General features: G+C 40.4%; 1 protein-coding gene across 3 annotated transcripts; it reads left to right on the forward strand.

The window, feature by feature from the left end:
* Nucleotides 1-10,051, forward strand: LOC146572762 (ubiquitin carboxyl-terminal hydrolase 46-like). 3 transcript variants are annotated; one of them, XM_085277139.1, is made up of 22 exons: nt 1-692; nt 836-964; nt 2,363-2,431; nt 2,531-2,708; nt 4,429-4,509; nt 4,708-4,763; nt 5,062-5,131; nt 5,241-5,324; nt 5,814-5,869; nt 6,189-6,279; nt 6,365-6,448; nt 6,558-6,658; nt 6,782-6,838; nt 6,939-7,070; nt 7,163-7,286; nt 7,373-7,524; nt 7,630-7,729; nt 7,870-7,946; nt 8,127-8,235; nt 8,794-8,851; nt 9,021-9,178; nt 9,265-10,048. In XM_085277139.1, the coding sequence occupies exons 3-22, from the start codon at nt 2,397-2,399 to the stop codon at nt 9,268-9,270; spliced, it is 1,809 nt and encodes a 602-aa protein (XP_085133265.1). In that variant the 5' UTR covers nt 1-692; nt 836-964; nt 2,363-2,396; the 3' UTR covers nt 9,271-10,048. The 3 variants fall into 3 exon arrangements, with proteins under 3 accessions (XP_085133265.1, XP_085133266.1, XP_085133267.1); XM_085277140.1 differs by lacking the exons at nt 1-692; nt 836-964; nt 2,363-2,431 and adding an exon at nt 2,803-2,887 and having other exon boundaries at nt 2,576-2,708; nt 6,779-6,838; nt 9,265-10,051; XM_085277141.1 differs by lacking the exons at nt 1-692; nt 836-964; nt 2,363-2,431 and adding an exon at nt 2,803-2,887 and having other exon boundaries at nt 2,576-2,708; nt 9,265-10,049.
* Nucleotides 10,052-14,353: the final 4,302 nt, after the last annotated feature.

Consider the following 14,353-nt stretch of genomic DNA (forward strand, 5'->3'; position numbering starts at 1 on the left):
TCCATGGTCATCCACCCGCGTGTACACATTACATCAGAAGAGACACCACAACACAGAGTTAACACTGCATTACAATAAGAAAAAAAAAGACCTGGTGCTGAAAAACCCCCCGGAGGGAATAAGATTAGTGCTGTTAAAGTCAATGAGGTGTCAAAATAGGCTAGCTGTTCTGCAGACCCTGTTCACACAACATAGCTGACTGAAGAAAAATGTAAAATATTATTTACCTTACCATAAACTGACTTTAATATTGTTTAATTTGATTTTAAATAATATGCTCAACTGTGTGCCAAAACTGGGGATCAAGCTGTAACGTAACTACAATTCAACTCATGAGTCTTACTCTAATCGGTGTAACGTTTTCTAACTTGGAGACCCAAAACAGGCTATGTTAGCTTAACTTTAACAGCAATGAGTAAAGGAATTGGGGGTCGGACTCTTCGTGTTTTCAGCCTAAGAGAGATATCAAGGCACAGATAACTTAACCACCTCAACTGCTATACCAAAATAAATCCTTGAGGGTTTTATTTATGTTGTTTTTAGCCTGTTTGAGCTTCAGTCAGTTTTAGCTAATATGCCTGTTAGCTAATGCACTATAAGCTAACAGGAAGTTCGTAGGATCCAGTGCAGGTCATCTACCCCCGAGCAGGACAACCAGAATGTCCCCAGGGTGTAATTACAGACAACCCCAGGTAAGTGCTTTTAATACTTTGGCAAATTGCGGGTCAAAATAAGCATTGGTGGTCGAATGCTGTTCTCCAGAGAGAGAATATTTGTTTGGTGTCTTGTTGTGCTTGCTATGCATCGCTGACTCGTTTCTTCTTTCTGCATCAAGTAAGGAATGTAGTGAAAGTTCCCAAGAGGTTAAAAACACCACTGAAAAAATGCCATCAGACCTGAGTTGGGACACTTGGATTATGGAGCTTCTGGACCAAGAGAGTGGATGGGAGCATGTGTTTAACAAGTAAGAGAATAACGTCCCCCAAAATGTTTAAACTTCAAAGCTCATGCATACATTAGTGATGGGCAGATGAAGCACTGAAGCTTTTCATCCAATTGGTTCACCCCAGCGCAAAGCTTCTTGAAGCTTTATTTGCTCTAGTAGGACACCTACTGGACGTAAAAATATTAGTTGGCATGAATTTGAAGAGTGTGGCCTTTTGCACACAGCCTGTAAATGTCAACAACAAAAGGAGTGTGTAAAACATGTATATTGTAGTGATGCAGTATACTGTGTATATTTATACTGGCAGTATGGAAAATGATTATTTGGAAATGCTTAAAATGGAAATGATCATTTACTGTGAGGTGAGGTGTGGTTGGGGTGTGGACAGTGGTTGTGCTTTTGTAACGTTGAGGTATGGACAGCTACACACTGAGGCGTCAGTCCTGCCCATATTTTATTCAGTAAAAACTAAATTTTCACTGCTTTTATGACCTTTTTAGTGGGGAGAACATAGCTAGGATTTAATGATTTAACAAATCTTATAAATCCTTTGTCCTCCACAATGCTAAATGGCTGGGAGTCCTTAATCACCATGCTAACCAGGTCTTCATCTATTTGAGATTGTTCTCCTGAGGAAAGACAATAAAAACAAAGCACAAATATAAATATCACACACGTAACTTATTACAGTTGTATAATATTGTTATATCATTTAGTAACATTACGGCATGCTATTATTATCATGGCATTTGATGGCTCACCTGGTCTTGCTCCACAATCGGTGTTCCCCTTATTCTCATGCAAAGCTCTGTAGTGCCTAAGCATGGATGAGGTGTTGTTGTTATATCCCAGCTCCCTGGCACATAGCAAACACTTCACCTTGTACAAAAGTAAATACAGCTTAACTTAAATTGTATTGCACCATCAGTATTATGAAAATACATCTTCTGTAGAAATACCTTGTTGGGAGGAATAAGATCAAAATGTTCCCACACAGGGGAGGACATCCTCCTCTTCTTAGCTGGCTCCATTCTCTCCTGAGTTTCTCTCCTCACTCTCATAAACCTCCAAACTGCCTCCCAGCTGTCTCCAACTCTCACTAACCGCAGCTCTCCATCAAACACCTACATTTTGATTGAAGTCTGAGGGGTTTGTATCGCTGTCACATCTCGCAGCAAAGTTCGAACCACTTCATGAACCAGTCACGTGGTACAGCCGGGCAGCGAGGCTTCGGACGTCATCATTTTCAGCTCCTCCCATAAATGAAGCAAGCCTCGATACGCTCATCGCGGAAACGCCCCCTCCATTACTCGACACAAGCTTCGGAGCCTCAATACAGAACGTCACATCACTAGCATACATGCACATCCAGTGCTCAGCGTCTAATTGTGTGTTTGTGTTTTTACCTTTTTGCAGTAGCGTAGTGAAACACTTGGGCGGTGGATAAATAATGGAAAATAAAATTCAGACCAGAGATGGCTTCAGGTGAGTACACGTGGTGCACAAGGACCAAAGCTCACCTTCTCAACCTGGACAAAATGAATTATTTTACACTGATACTGTAAACTTTTGTTTGTGTGTCAGGTTTCCATACATCGGAAACAGCTGCTGCATCTGTAATTCTGTCCATCCTGAGGAGAGTCCACACTCTACATCAGATCCTTGGCTCACCTATAATGACGCACAGGTGCTGCACACAACTGGATCTGCAGCTTGTGAGGAACAGCAGCACTCAGCCTACATCCTGTTTTACAAGATTAACGTAAGAAGACACAGCATCTCATCCTGAAGTGAGAGAATGGCACGCCAGCTGCAGCCTAATCCAATCTCTCTTCTTTTCTTTTTTCGGTGCCCAGACATCCTTCAGTTTCATCATGTCATCCCTAACCATAGCTGTAGAGTTGGATGGAGGATGAAGACAGCAGAGAGCAAAAGAAACAGGTAAGAGCAGACAGGTAGTCAGAGTTAACAAAAACTTTTAAAGCCAGTGTAGCTTCGGTTTTGAACACATTTATTGATGACAATTTTACATAAATAAGCAGTGTGTTATACTGTTATCAGATGTGGAGTCTCACTAACCACTTTAATAGTGACTTGTGTCCCAAATACTGTTTATTTGTCTTAGTTACAGATAGTGAAATAAAAATGGGAAATGATTGTTTTATAATTGTATACTCAGCTTGGTCGAGAACGAGGGGCAGGATTTTGAATTGATGCCATTGGTGCATTTACTAAAGTTCTGGGGTCAGTTTGAATATCAGTGACTTTGACCTTGAGTTCAAGTTTTCTGAAAATGTTGTGAATGCTACAACTCTGTGACGAGAAGTAAGTCTCCTAGGTCTTTAAATTTGTATATAGGTGCATCTACTAGGAAGCTGAAGGGTTGCACTGCGGGCCATCTGTAGAGGTGTAGAGTCAACAACCTGTCTCTGAACGTGGACAAAACAAAAGAGATTGTTGACTTCAGGAGAGCACAGTGGGATCACTGCCCACTTAACATGAATGGATCCTCTGTGGACGTCGTCAAGAGCACCAGATTTCTTGGTGTCCACCTGGCGGAGAACCACTCCTGCTCCCTCAACACCAGCTCCATAACCAAGAAGGCCCAGCAGCGTCTCTACTTCATGCAGAAGCTGAGGAAAGCCCATCTCCCACCATCCATTCTCACCACCTTTTACAGTGGGACTAATGAGAGCATCCTAAGTAGCTGCATCACTGTCTGGTATGGTAACTGCAGCATATTGGATCGCAGTACCCTACAACGGATTGTGAGAGCAGCTAAGAAGGTCATTGGAGCCCCTCTCCCCTCCTTATAACACCCGCTTGCTGGAGGACCCCACACAGCCTTCAAACACACTCTTCACCCTGCTGCCTTCTGGAAAGAGGTCCCACAACATCCGGGCCCTCGCTACCAAACTACGGAAAAGTTTCTTCCCACAAGCCGTCAGACCCCTGAACACTCAGTGACTGCACTGGCACACGCACACCTTCACACACGCCACTACCAAGCACTTGTCTGCAGTATCTCACACTCATACACATACATACAGACACCAAGTTACTTTTGCACAATACTCAGCATTTTGCACATTTCCATTGTCTTGTGTCTGTTTCGTCCTGTTCTGTCACGTTTTGCACTGTTTTGTCTTGTTTATTTTTGCAATTTATGCACACTGCACTTTATGTAGTCCTGGGTTTGTCCGTATATGTCATATATAGCACCAGGGTCTCGGAGGAACGCTGTCTCGTTTCACTCTGTACAGCACCTCTGCACGTGGTTAAAATGACAATAAAAGCCACTTGACTTGACCTGTTTTGTGTAGCAGTTGCTTGGAGACGAGCACCATACAGTTCAAATGAGCATACATTCCAAAATATGCAAATTTGCCCCATACATCATAATGATGATGTTTGCTGTTCAGGGTATGAACGTTCTATGCTGAAAGTTTATAAATATACAACCTTTGACTGCTTGTTTTCAGTTGAACTTTTGCAAAGCTGAGGAGATTTTGGCTGCGATCACATCAAGTCCAAAGATGTTTAAACTTCTTTTTCACAGAAAGGTAAGTTTGAAGAGACTCGCAGCACATTTCTATGAATATTTTCTTATGGTAAACAAGCATTTTTGAAACTTTTAAGGAAGCTTCTTGGATGATTTCTGTAAAAACTGAATTTTGAATCCAAATGAAGGATTTTGTATTTTCATACCATATACTTTGTTTTATGCCATTACTGATGTTGGTTTTCTTGTTTCTAAACAGAAATCACACAAACAAAACGTGGCAGAGAAGGAAATTCCTTCTACGTCTCATCAGAGGTAAAGAAATGCGCCAGTCTTTAATGCTGCTGGAGATATTTATAGCAGTGGTTGAGTTGGAGCTCTTTTATTTCCCTTTTATTGGTGTTTTGTATTTACATCTTTTTTACTACTTCTAGTCTTGTCTATAATTTATATTGATTCAGAGATTAGCGTTTGAAAATGTAGAGTGTAAATGTACAAAATACATGATTTTGTTCCATTACAGTTATTAATTTTTATCTGCAATCTCCAGCATGTACTCCTTGTTAAAAATTTGCACTTTGAAAAATAACATTTACACTTTTGTCCTCATCAGCATCCCGGATGCTCCTGTTACTGAAAATGGTCAAAAGAAGAGAAAATGGAGACACCTCTGCTGTTCCTCGGTTTGCTTTTACACAAAACATATGAAATGCACATTCTCTTTAAATTGCACTTGTTAATTTAAAGTGACTTTACTTTTTTAATACACGTATGTTTGTTCGTCCTCTGCAGCAAACTGACAGCGATGCAGAGGCAGAGAGCAACACTGTGAAGACACAAAAAAAGTGTCGCTGGTTTCTTTTTAAATTCTGGAAGGTATGTTTTATGGAAAGAGTCACTGTCATCAAGCATTTTACTCATCACAGTTAAATGAGAAGAATTAAGAGCAATTTAGCACACAGCCATGTCCTCAAATTAAGTTCAAAGATGTTTAAACGTTTTTTTTTCACAGAAAGGTAAGTTCGAAGAGACTTGCAGGATGTTTCTCTAAATATTTTTTATGGTGAATAAGCATTTTTGAAGCTTCATGGATGATTTCTGTAAAAACTGAATTTTGATCAGAACCAAATGAAGGATTTTGTATCTCATAGGACAAACTTTAAAACTCAATTTAAGGCATGAATAAATTGTTTTTATTTTATTTAAAGATATTCCTATATCTGCTTCATGAGCTGACAGCTCACTAAAGTGATAAATAATATGAAATAATACCAAATTTTCTAACTGGACACTTTTCATGGAGAGACCCACTTGGTATGTTTGTTTTATGCCATTACTGATGTTGGTTTTCTTGTTTCTAAACAGAAATTACACAAACAAAACGTGGCAGAGAAGGAAATTCCTTCTACGTCTCATCAGAGGTAAAGAAATGCGCCAGTCTTTAATGCTGCTGGAGATATTTATAGCAGTGGTTGAGTTGGAGCTCTTTTATTTCCCTTTTATTGGCATTTTTCTTCCACCTTGTGTATTTACATCTTTTTTACTCCTTCTAGTCTTGTCTATTATTTATATGGATGCAGAGATTAGCGTTTGAAAATGTAGAGTGTAAATGTATAAAATACATGATTTTGTTCATGTTGGTATTCCATTACAGTTATTCACTTTTATTAGCAATCTGTATTAGCAAAATGTACTCCTTCTTATAAATTTCCACAACATTTACACTTTTGTCCTCATCAGCATCCCGGATGCTTCTGTTGCTGCCACACCAGCTAACCCTGAAAATGGCCAAAAGAAGAGAAAATGGAGACACATCTTCTGCTGTTCCTCGGTTTGCTTTTACACAAAACATATGAAATACACATTCTCTTTAAAATGTACTTTTTAATAAACTTATGTTTGTTCGTCCTCTGCAGCAAACTGACAGCGATGCAGAGGCAGAGAGCAACACTGTGAAGACACAAAAAAGGTCTCGCTGCTCTCTTTTTAAATCCGGGAAGGTATGTTTTATGGAAAGAGTCACTGTCATCAAGCATTTACTCATCACAGTTAAATGAGAGCAATTAAGAGCAATGAGGCACACAGCTATGTCCTATATATTTATATCAGGTAAGAAGCACCACGGAAACGATCCCAGCAGACCTGAGTTGGGACACTTGGATTATGGAGCTTCTGGACCAAGAGAGTGGATGGGAGCATGTGTTTAACAGGTAAGAGAAAGACGTCCTCCAAAATGTTTCAACTTCAAAGCTCATGCATCCATGCACATACACTGCTCAGCATCCTGACATCTTTCCTAATTTTGTGTTTGTGTTTTTACCTTTTTGGAGCAGTGTAGCATGCGGTGGAGAAATAATAGAAAGTCAAACTGGGACTATAGACTGCTTCGGGTGAGTACACGTGGTGCACAAAGACCAAAGCTCACTTTGTCAAAGTGGAGAAAATGAATTCTTTTACACTGATACTGTAAACGTTGTGCGTGTGTGTCAGGTTTCCAAACATCGGAAACACCTGCTACATGAACTCCTGCCTGCAGAGCCTCCTCAACATTGAGGAGTTCATAAGAGACATCAGGCGTCAGGAGGTTTTGTGGAGCACAGATCCAGAAGCTCAGCTCTTAAGGTGCGCTACGTCAACCTTCTACTTTCTTCAAAAACCTGAAGAACAAAGAGATCTAACAGCAGAAATGTCTGTTTACCCTTTCCTTTCTACAGAAGGCTCATTGATGTCAGGGACTGTCATGAGTCAACAGATTATGGCCTTAAAGATCACCACCTAAGAGCTTTTAAGAAGGCATTCAGCAGTCAAGCTCCTGAATACACCGGCAGTGCACAGAAAGTGCGTCAGCTATTTGGACATTTTGTTTTTTTGCTTTACCTTCTGATTTTGATGTACTGTTTTAAATCTCTCTGCTTTTCTTTCAGGACGCTCATGAATTCCTAACATTGTTCCTCAATGAGGTCAAAAGGCTCGCACCTCACCTGGAGAGGAACGCAGCTCTCCTGGGCCAAAGTTATACCTGCCCAGTAGAAGAGCATCACATTTTTAAAATGGAAAACATGAGGACATGCAAGAGGTAAGCCTGTCTTTCAGAAACGCAGAGCTGGTTGCAATATTTTCATATACCTCTTTTCCACCTACCTGATCTTTACTTTAACTACGTTACTCCTGAAATGTGTAGCTGTGGTCACCAATCATCACAGCACGAGGACTTCACCAGCTTGTCTCTTGACCTTGTTCCAGAGGGGTCTATTATAAACATGTTAGAGACATACTTGAAGGTAAGATCACAAATTCCAATAGAGTTGTAGTGTCAGCGATCTTAACACACCTTTTTTGTTAGTGTTTGTGCGTATGTGTGTGTGCATATGTTGAGATTTCTTTCTACCATAAAGCCTGTTTTCTCTGTGCTGTTGTTCAGGAACAAGAAATAGAATTTCGCTGTGATTGTGGAGGGACGGCCTCAGAACTGAAGTCGTCTTTTGATACACTGCCAAGGTGAGTAAGGTCACATCAGAAGTGATCGACTGACCAGGTTTCCAAACTGTGGCGCATCAAATATCAGAGTTTTTCGAGACAATACTTGAGCAGTCGTTTTCTCCCATCTTCTGTTTGTGTTTGACACTCATTCTTCTTATTTTCTACCTTGTTTGTGTTTTTTTTCTTCTTTTCTGCCAGAGTCCTGATCTTGCATCTGAAGAGGTTTGGCTTTACACAAACCTACAACATTAAGAAGGTGGATGACCCCGTCAGGCTGCAGAGGGACTTGGTGGTGCCATCCAATCAGGTAAAAACAGACTGCAGAACGTCTCAGGCTACGTCCACACTAGCCCTGATAGATTTGAAAACTCCGTGTCCACACTAGTGTTTTCAGTCATTTTCAAATAGTTGTGCGTCTGCATTGAAACGGCCGAAAACGCTTACGTTCCAGTCCTGCGCATGCGCAAAAGTGAGTGAGGATTACAGAATTTGAAGAAAAGCTATCCGGAGCATGTACAAACTGATATTAATCTTTTTTAGGGCTGTCAAAGTTGAGAGCAATCAAAACAACTGCTGTAAAATGCACTCGGCTATCTTTGTTTAATTGCTCACATGACTGCATCACATGACTAAAATGCATCATCGTTTTAGAAAGTCTGCGTTTTCGAGAGCGTTTTCAAGATGCTGTGTTTTTCCTTGAGGAAAACGCCGTCTCAGTGTGGACGGGAGGTCAAAGCGGAGAGAAAACGATGTGTTTTCAAACGAAAACGCATTAGTGTGGACGTAGCCTCAGCAAATCAGCTTAATTATGGCTCTGATGTGAGACTTTGTGAAACTAACACTCTTTGGATTTGTTCCTTCTCAGGGTGGTGGCTGTTATAGTCTTGTCAGCATCATCAGTCATTATGGAGGCACAGAGTCAGGTAAAACAACAGACTTGTTACAAACAGAAAATGAAAACTTTCTACTTTTCAGTGAAGGACTCACACACAAAAGCTTTTGATGTTCTAAGAAGCACTAAGTCAAAATCACTGTTTGCTTGAATCAGTTGACTTCCAGAAGTTGGATTCATTTGTCTTAATGTGATTTCAGGACACTACATCTGTAATTCTGTCCATCCTGAGGAGAGTCAGCACTCTACATCAGATCGCTGGCTCACCTATAATGACGCACAGGTGCTCCACACAACTGGATCTGCAGCTTGTGAGGAACAGCAGCACTCGGCCTACATGCTGTTTTACAAGAGAAACGTAAGAAGACACAGCATCTCATCCTGAAGTGAGAGAATTTTTAAATGTCCTGTTACCTTGTTAACCAGTTTTGTCTTCATTCTCAGTTCTGAAACAGGAAATGGAAGGAAGGTCATCATCATGCTGAGAAGAAACAACACTCGTCCCAGCCCACCATCGCACACTGGAGGACAAGTACTGGTAAGTATTGCCCTCAGGAGGAAGGGTCCTCCCAGAGAGCCTGGTCCTCCCAAGATTTCTTCCTCCAGGAGGGAGTTTTTTCTTGCCACCGTCGCCCCACATTCACTGGTCTCATCAGCAGGGACATTTTTAACATCCTAAGACCTGAACTCTTTCATGGCATGCATTTTTAATTTCTCTGTGCCATTTGGGTTGATTGGGACCTGATGAATGTGAAAACAAAGACATCAGATTCGGACTATCTTTTTTTTGTTTCTCAAAAAAATGAGATCCACATATGAGGACATTCATTTTAAAGTTCGATTGAACAGTGGCAGTGTAATGTGGATATCAGGTTTTTGAAGAGCAAAATTTTGTATTTTGGTCTCATAAATGTTATGTCCACATATGTGGACACCAGGTCCTAGGAGGTTAAAACAAAATCTACTAGTAGTGCAGCACTACTAGAGATCGTCCTTTTCTAGACCAGTGTTTGGCTTGCTCTCTGGAACAACAAATTAGTGCTGTCAGCGTTAACGTCATTTTAACTAATGACGTTTACGCTGACAGCACTAATTTGTTGTTATTATTATTAATATTATTATTAATTTATTTGTAAAATAAATTAAATTTAAAAAAACAAAGAAACAATTTGATTCTTTATGTTATTTTGTTTTATTAAAATCAAAATAACAACAAAACAAAAATAACTAATAAAAAAAATATTAAAAGTATTCAGCAGTGTTTTGTGAAATTTGTAATGAGCCTTAGTTAAGTTGATGTCACAGAAGTTTCTGAATCATTTAGATTGTTCAACAAACTGATTCACTCAGGTAAAGATGGTAAGCTGGAGCAATGGTACGCTTGGAGTTCAGTTTAAGTTTTCAGACAAACATTCACTCGATCAGTTGCAGCTTCTGCTTTTAAATAAATGATTTAGCTGCAAATGTTTAGCTGCAGGTAGCAAAGTCCAAAAGTGACAACATTTCCACTGCAGTCTCTCCAGAAATGGCTTATAAACTTTTGACCAAATTAGACATTTATCCTTGGATCATTGACAACCCTGTAGGAAGAAAATCTTTAATTGTACCTTTTATAACATTTTAACAAGTTACTGTCTCCTGCTGCATGTTTCCTGTTTTGGCTGAACTTCATCAGCTCAAAAAACTCACCGTGCTGTGGTGTACTAAATGACCTCATGTACAGGACACACTGAAGGCCGGTTTGCAACGTTTAATCAACAAAGTCAAGATCAGTTAACAACAACCGGACCCAGTGTTGTATATTTGTTTCCCAAAAGATTGAAATAGTGGAGAGAAATCAGGTTCTGAAACCATCCAGAAGACAAAGTCTCCAACTGGTTTGTGGAAGTCCAGTTTCTCCAAATTAATCAGCGGGTGAAATGTCTCTTCATGGATGGTTTTGATTCTGTTGTTGTTCACGAACAAAGCCCTCAAAGCAGCATATGAAAGAAAGTCATCTTTCATTGTTGTCTCCAGCGTGTTAAAAGAGAGATCGAGCTCAGTGATGAGTTTTGAAGCAGCTGCAGGGACTTCTCGAAGGTTTTGGCTCAAACAGTCGCAGGATGTTGTTCACAGTGGTGACACTGTTGACTGGTGATTGACAAGCACTGAGATACTAACATGACAAACACAAGAAACATCATGACTTATTCTCCTGAGTGCCTGCAAAACACAAACACAAAATCAAACTCAAAGCTTTTCTCTCAGGTGCTGGTGTGGCACAATCTAATGATAAGAAAGGTCATGCTAACAGCTTTTGGAGCACAGCTGCACAAAATAACAGCTTTTGGAGCACAAAATGCATTACAGGTAAACCCAGTACCCAAACATGTTAACAAGGATAAAGAAAAAACCTGAAACAAAAGCAGGTAGTGTGGTGATTTATGTTGTGAGGATGCTTTCACTCCCATCAAAGTCGCCCAGTGTTGAGAACCCAAATGAGCCCAAAAACCTCAAGTGGCTGCAACCAACAGCGAACGTCAAGAAGTGGATACTTGCATGTTGAGCCAGAAACATGCAGAAAACCCAAAAGAGGCAAGACAGCACATCTTGGTGCCACTCAGGCAGTACGAACACCTGGAAAGAGGAGCCCACAGTTCAGACCCAAGGACACTGGTAAGGACACCAGCCAGCCAGTTATAAGTCTAGTTTTAATTTTCATTTTAGTTAGTGTTATGGCCTGTCTAAGGGTGGCCAGACCATAATATAAGGGTGATCCACCCCTGTCTGACCCTAAGCAGCACATCACACAACCAGTACAATTTTGATGGTGATTTTTTTTCACAGTGATTGAATTCTAACAAAGGAAAGGAGCGAACTATTTCATTTCATTTTATTTATTTATTTCACACTTGGTACAACAGATCAAGCAAACCAACCACACTTTATCAATAAAGCACTACAACCATGTGTGAAAAGGAGCAGGAAGAAGAAAATATTCTTATTAAACCCTGCCCCCTATCTACAATCCAACTTATATTACAAGTGGGCACCAAAAATCAGGGAACAAACTAATATTAACATTTCTCTCCGGTCCTAACCCAAACCAAACAACAAATTTACAATCAGAATATACCACTCCACATAGTAACAAGGAGAAAAATAAAATTAAATAAATAAAACAAAAAATGATAAAGGATCCTTTTTCAATGAACTACAGCTTCGGGGTGGACCCCAAAACAACAAACAAAAGGGACCGTATCTAAAGGATGTACAAAACTTATTTATGAAAAGAATAAAACCAAATAACAATGTCTTATCTCCCTAACTAACAAAAACATGAGAAAAGGGTAATCGAATAGAGTGAACTATAGACTGTATAAAAGATAGGACCATTGCAACTTTACTGCAGCACTTCACCCTTTCACATAGTCCCAGCTCTTCTCTGTCATGTTTTATGGTGCTGCAAATGTCTTCAGTTGGTGAAAGGTTTGGACTGCTGGTGTCTTGTTGTGCTTGCTATGCATCCCTGACTCGTTTCTTCTTTCTGCATCAAGTAAGGAATGTAGTGAAAGTTCCCAAGAGGTTAAAAACACCACTGAAAAAAAGCCATCAGACCTGAGTTGGGACACTTGGATTATGGAGCTTCTGGACCAAGAGAGTGGATGGGAGCATGTGTTTAACAAGTAAGAGAATAACGTCCCCCAAAATGTCCCTAACTAACAAAAACATGAGAAAAGGGTAATCAAATAAAAAGGCCGTCCACCCCTACATGCTCCTGTATAAAGAAACAGGTAACACAAAGCCTGCTGGTTGAGGTCCATGGCAGTGTCATCTTATATGTTGTCTCCAGGTCATTAGCCAATCTGTATGGTCCGTCCCATGGATGCACCAATCAAGGAAAGGCACCTGAGCACTCAGATTTACATATGAGACAACATTACAACAACAGTCGTAACATTAACTAAAAATGTTTTTCACCATCTCGTTTTAACTTCTGGTTTAGCTTCAGCTAACTAAAACTAATTGGAGCTTGGAAATAATCACATCTTAGTAGAGTGAACTATAGACTGTATAAAAGATAGGACCATTGCAACTTTACCGCAGCACTTCACCCTTTCGCATAGTCCCAGCTCTTCTCTGTCATGTTTTATGGTGCTGCAAATGTCTTCAGTTGGTGAAAGGTCTGGACTGCTGGCAGGCCTGTTCAGCACCCAAAATCTTACAATGCTTAGCAAGAAGGCGAAATAAGCCTTGTGAAAATGAAAAAGCTGTGTGTAAGACTGATTCAGTTCTGACCAATACTGTAGGTCATTATCACAGGTGTCTGATGCAGTTATATCACATAATGAGTAAATCATATTGACAAATACAGGGGCGAAAGGCATAAACATCTACAGTTAATGTGTCAGAGTAATGGAGGTGTTTCCCCAATGGCTGCTCACACGCTGTGCTTAAAAAGCAGCACAGAGTATGTGCAAAACTGCACCCTTTCTCCAATACAAACAACCAAGTCCAGAGTGTGAGAGCTCCAAACAGGAAGACATATATTTTGAATTAGTGGTGAAAAGTGAGGGAGAAAGTGGAAAAGTGATGCTGTGTTTCCTATTTTTGCAGGATGGGGGTTGACAACAGGGCTGAGTCCCTCCGTCACGCTGTGAACACACCAGTGGAATTTAGACACCGGCAGTGCTGATGATGAGAAATATGAGAGAGGAAGACACAATACGCTGTTGTTCCACACATCACGATCCAAAGGACACACGCACTCAGACACAGACACACGCACCGTACGTGTGCCGAGTGGCAATCGCAACCTCGGCCGTCCACATATGCTCGTTTAGACACATACAGTTTTGGCACCGAGGCCCAGAGAATCAAACAGAAACTCATCCATTCATATATACACACACTTACAAAGGCTATTGTCAGAGCTCATCTCGTGTAGAAATATTTGTAATTCTGTTGCCAAAAGTGGAAGTGGATGTGAGCTGGCTGTTTGAAAAGCCGCAGTGCTCTCGTAAAGTTCCGCACGTAATGACGCCTTAGAGTCAAAGGTCAGCGGGCGGCCTCAGGGTCAAATGAGTCAGACAGGTCCACACAGCGAGTGTCGCTGGACCGTCTTTCCACTGTGTCACCTCATCTCACGCTCGTCTTTCCTGAATGTCACAAAACCGATTTTAAAGTCTGGAAAAAAACGTCTAAATAGGCTCAACGATGCGTGCTCACGGACACTTAATACAACTATACTTAGTTACAGGTTTCATGCTGCAACATCTACTGGGTTTTTATTTTTCTAGCCATGTTTGCAAAAGCATCATAATGATTAGTCTTTATTCCTTTAGTTCAGAAATATAAAACGTCCATCCAGACTTTACAGGAGACAAACAGAAAAGTGTTATTAACAGATTTTGTCCAATTAACTGCACTGATTGGTCAGATATTTGCCTTGTTATGCTCAGAATAACCTATTGACTGAACTTATTCACTGAAGTTATTTATTTCCATGGAAATATTGAAAAACGTGGTATTGATTTGAACAGCAGCATAATCA

Source organism: Mchenga conophoros, linkage group LG6, assembly GCF_057382185.1.
Source record: "Mchenga conophoros isolate Kocher_MC1m ecotype Shallow Benthic linkage group LG6, M_conophoros_male_GT1.1, whole genome shotgun sequence".
Classification (NCBI taxonomy): domain Eukaryota; kingdom Metazoa; phylum Chordata; class Actinopteri; order Cichliformes; family Cichlidae; genus Mchenga; species Mchenga conophoros.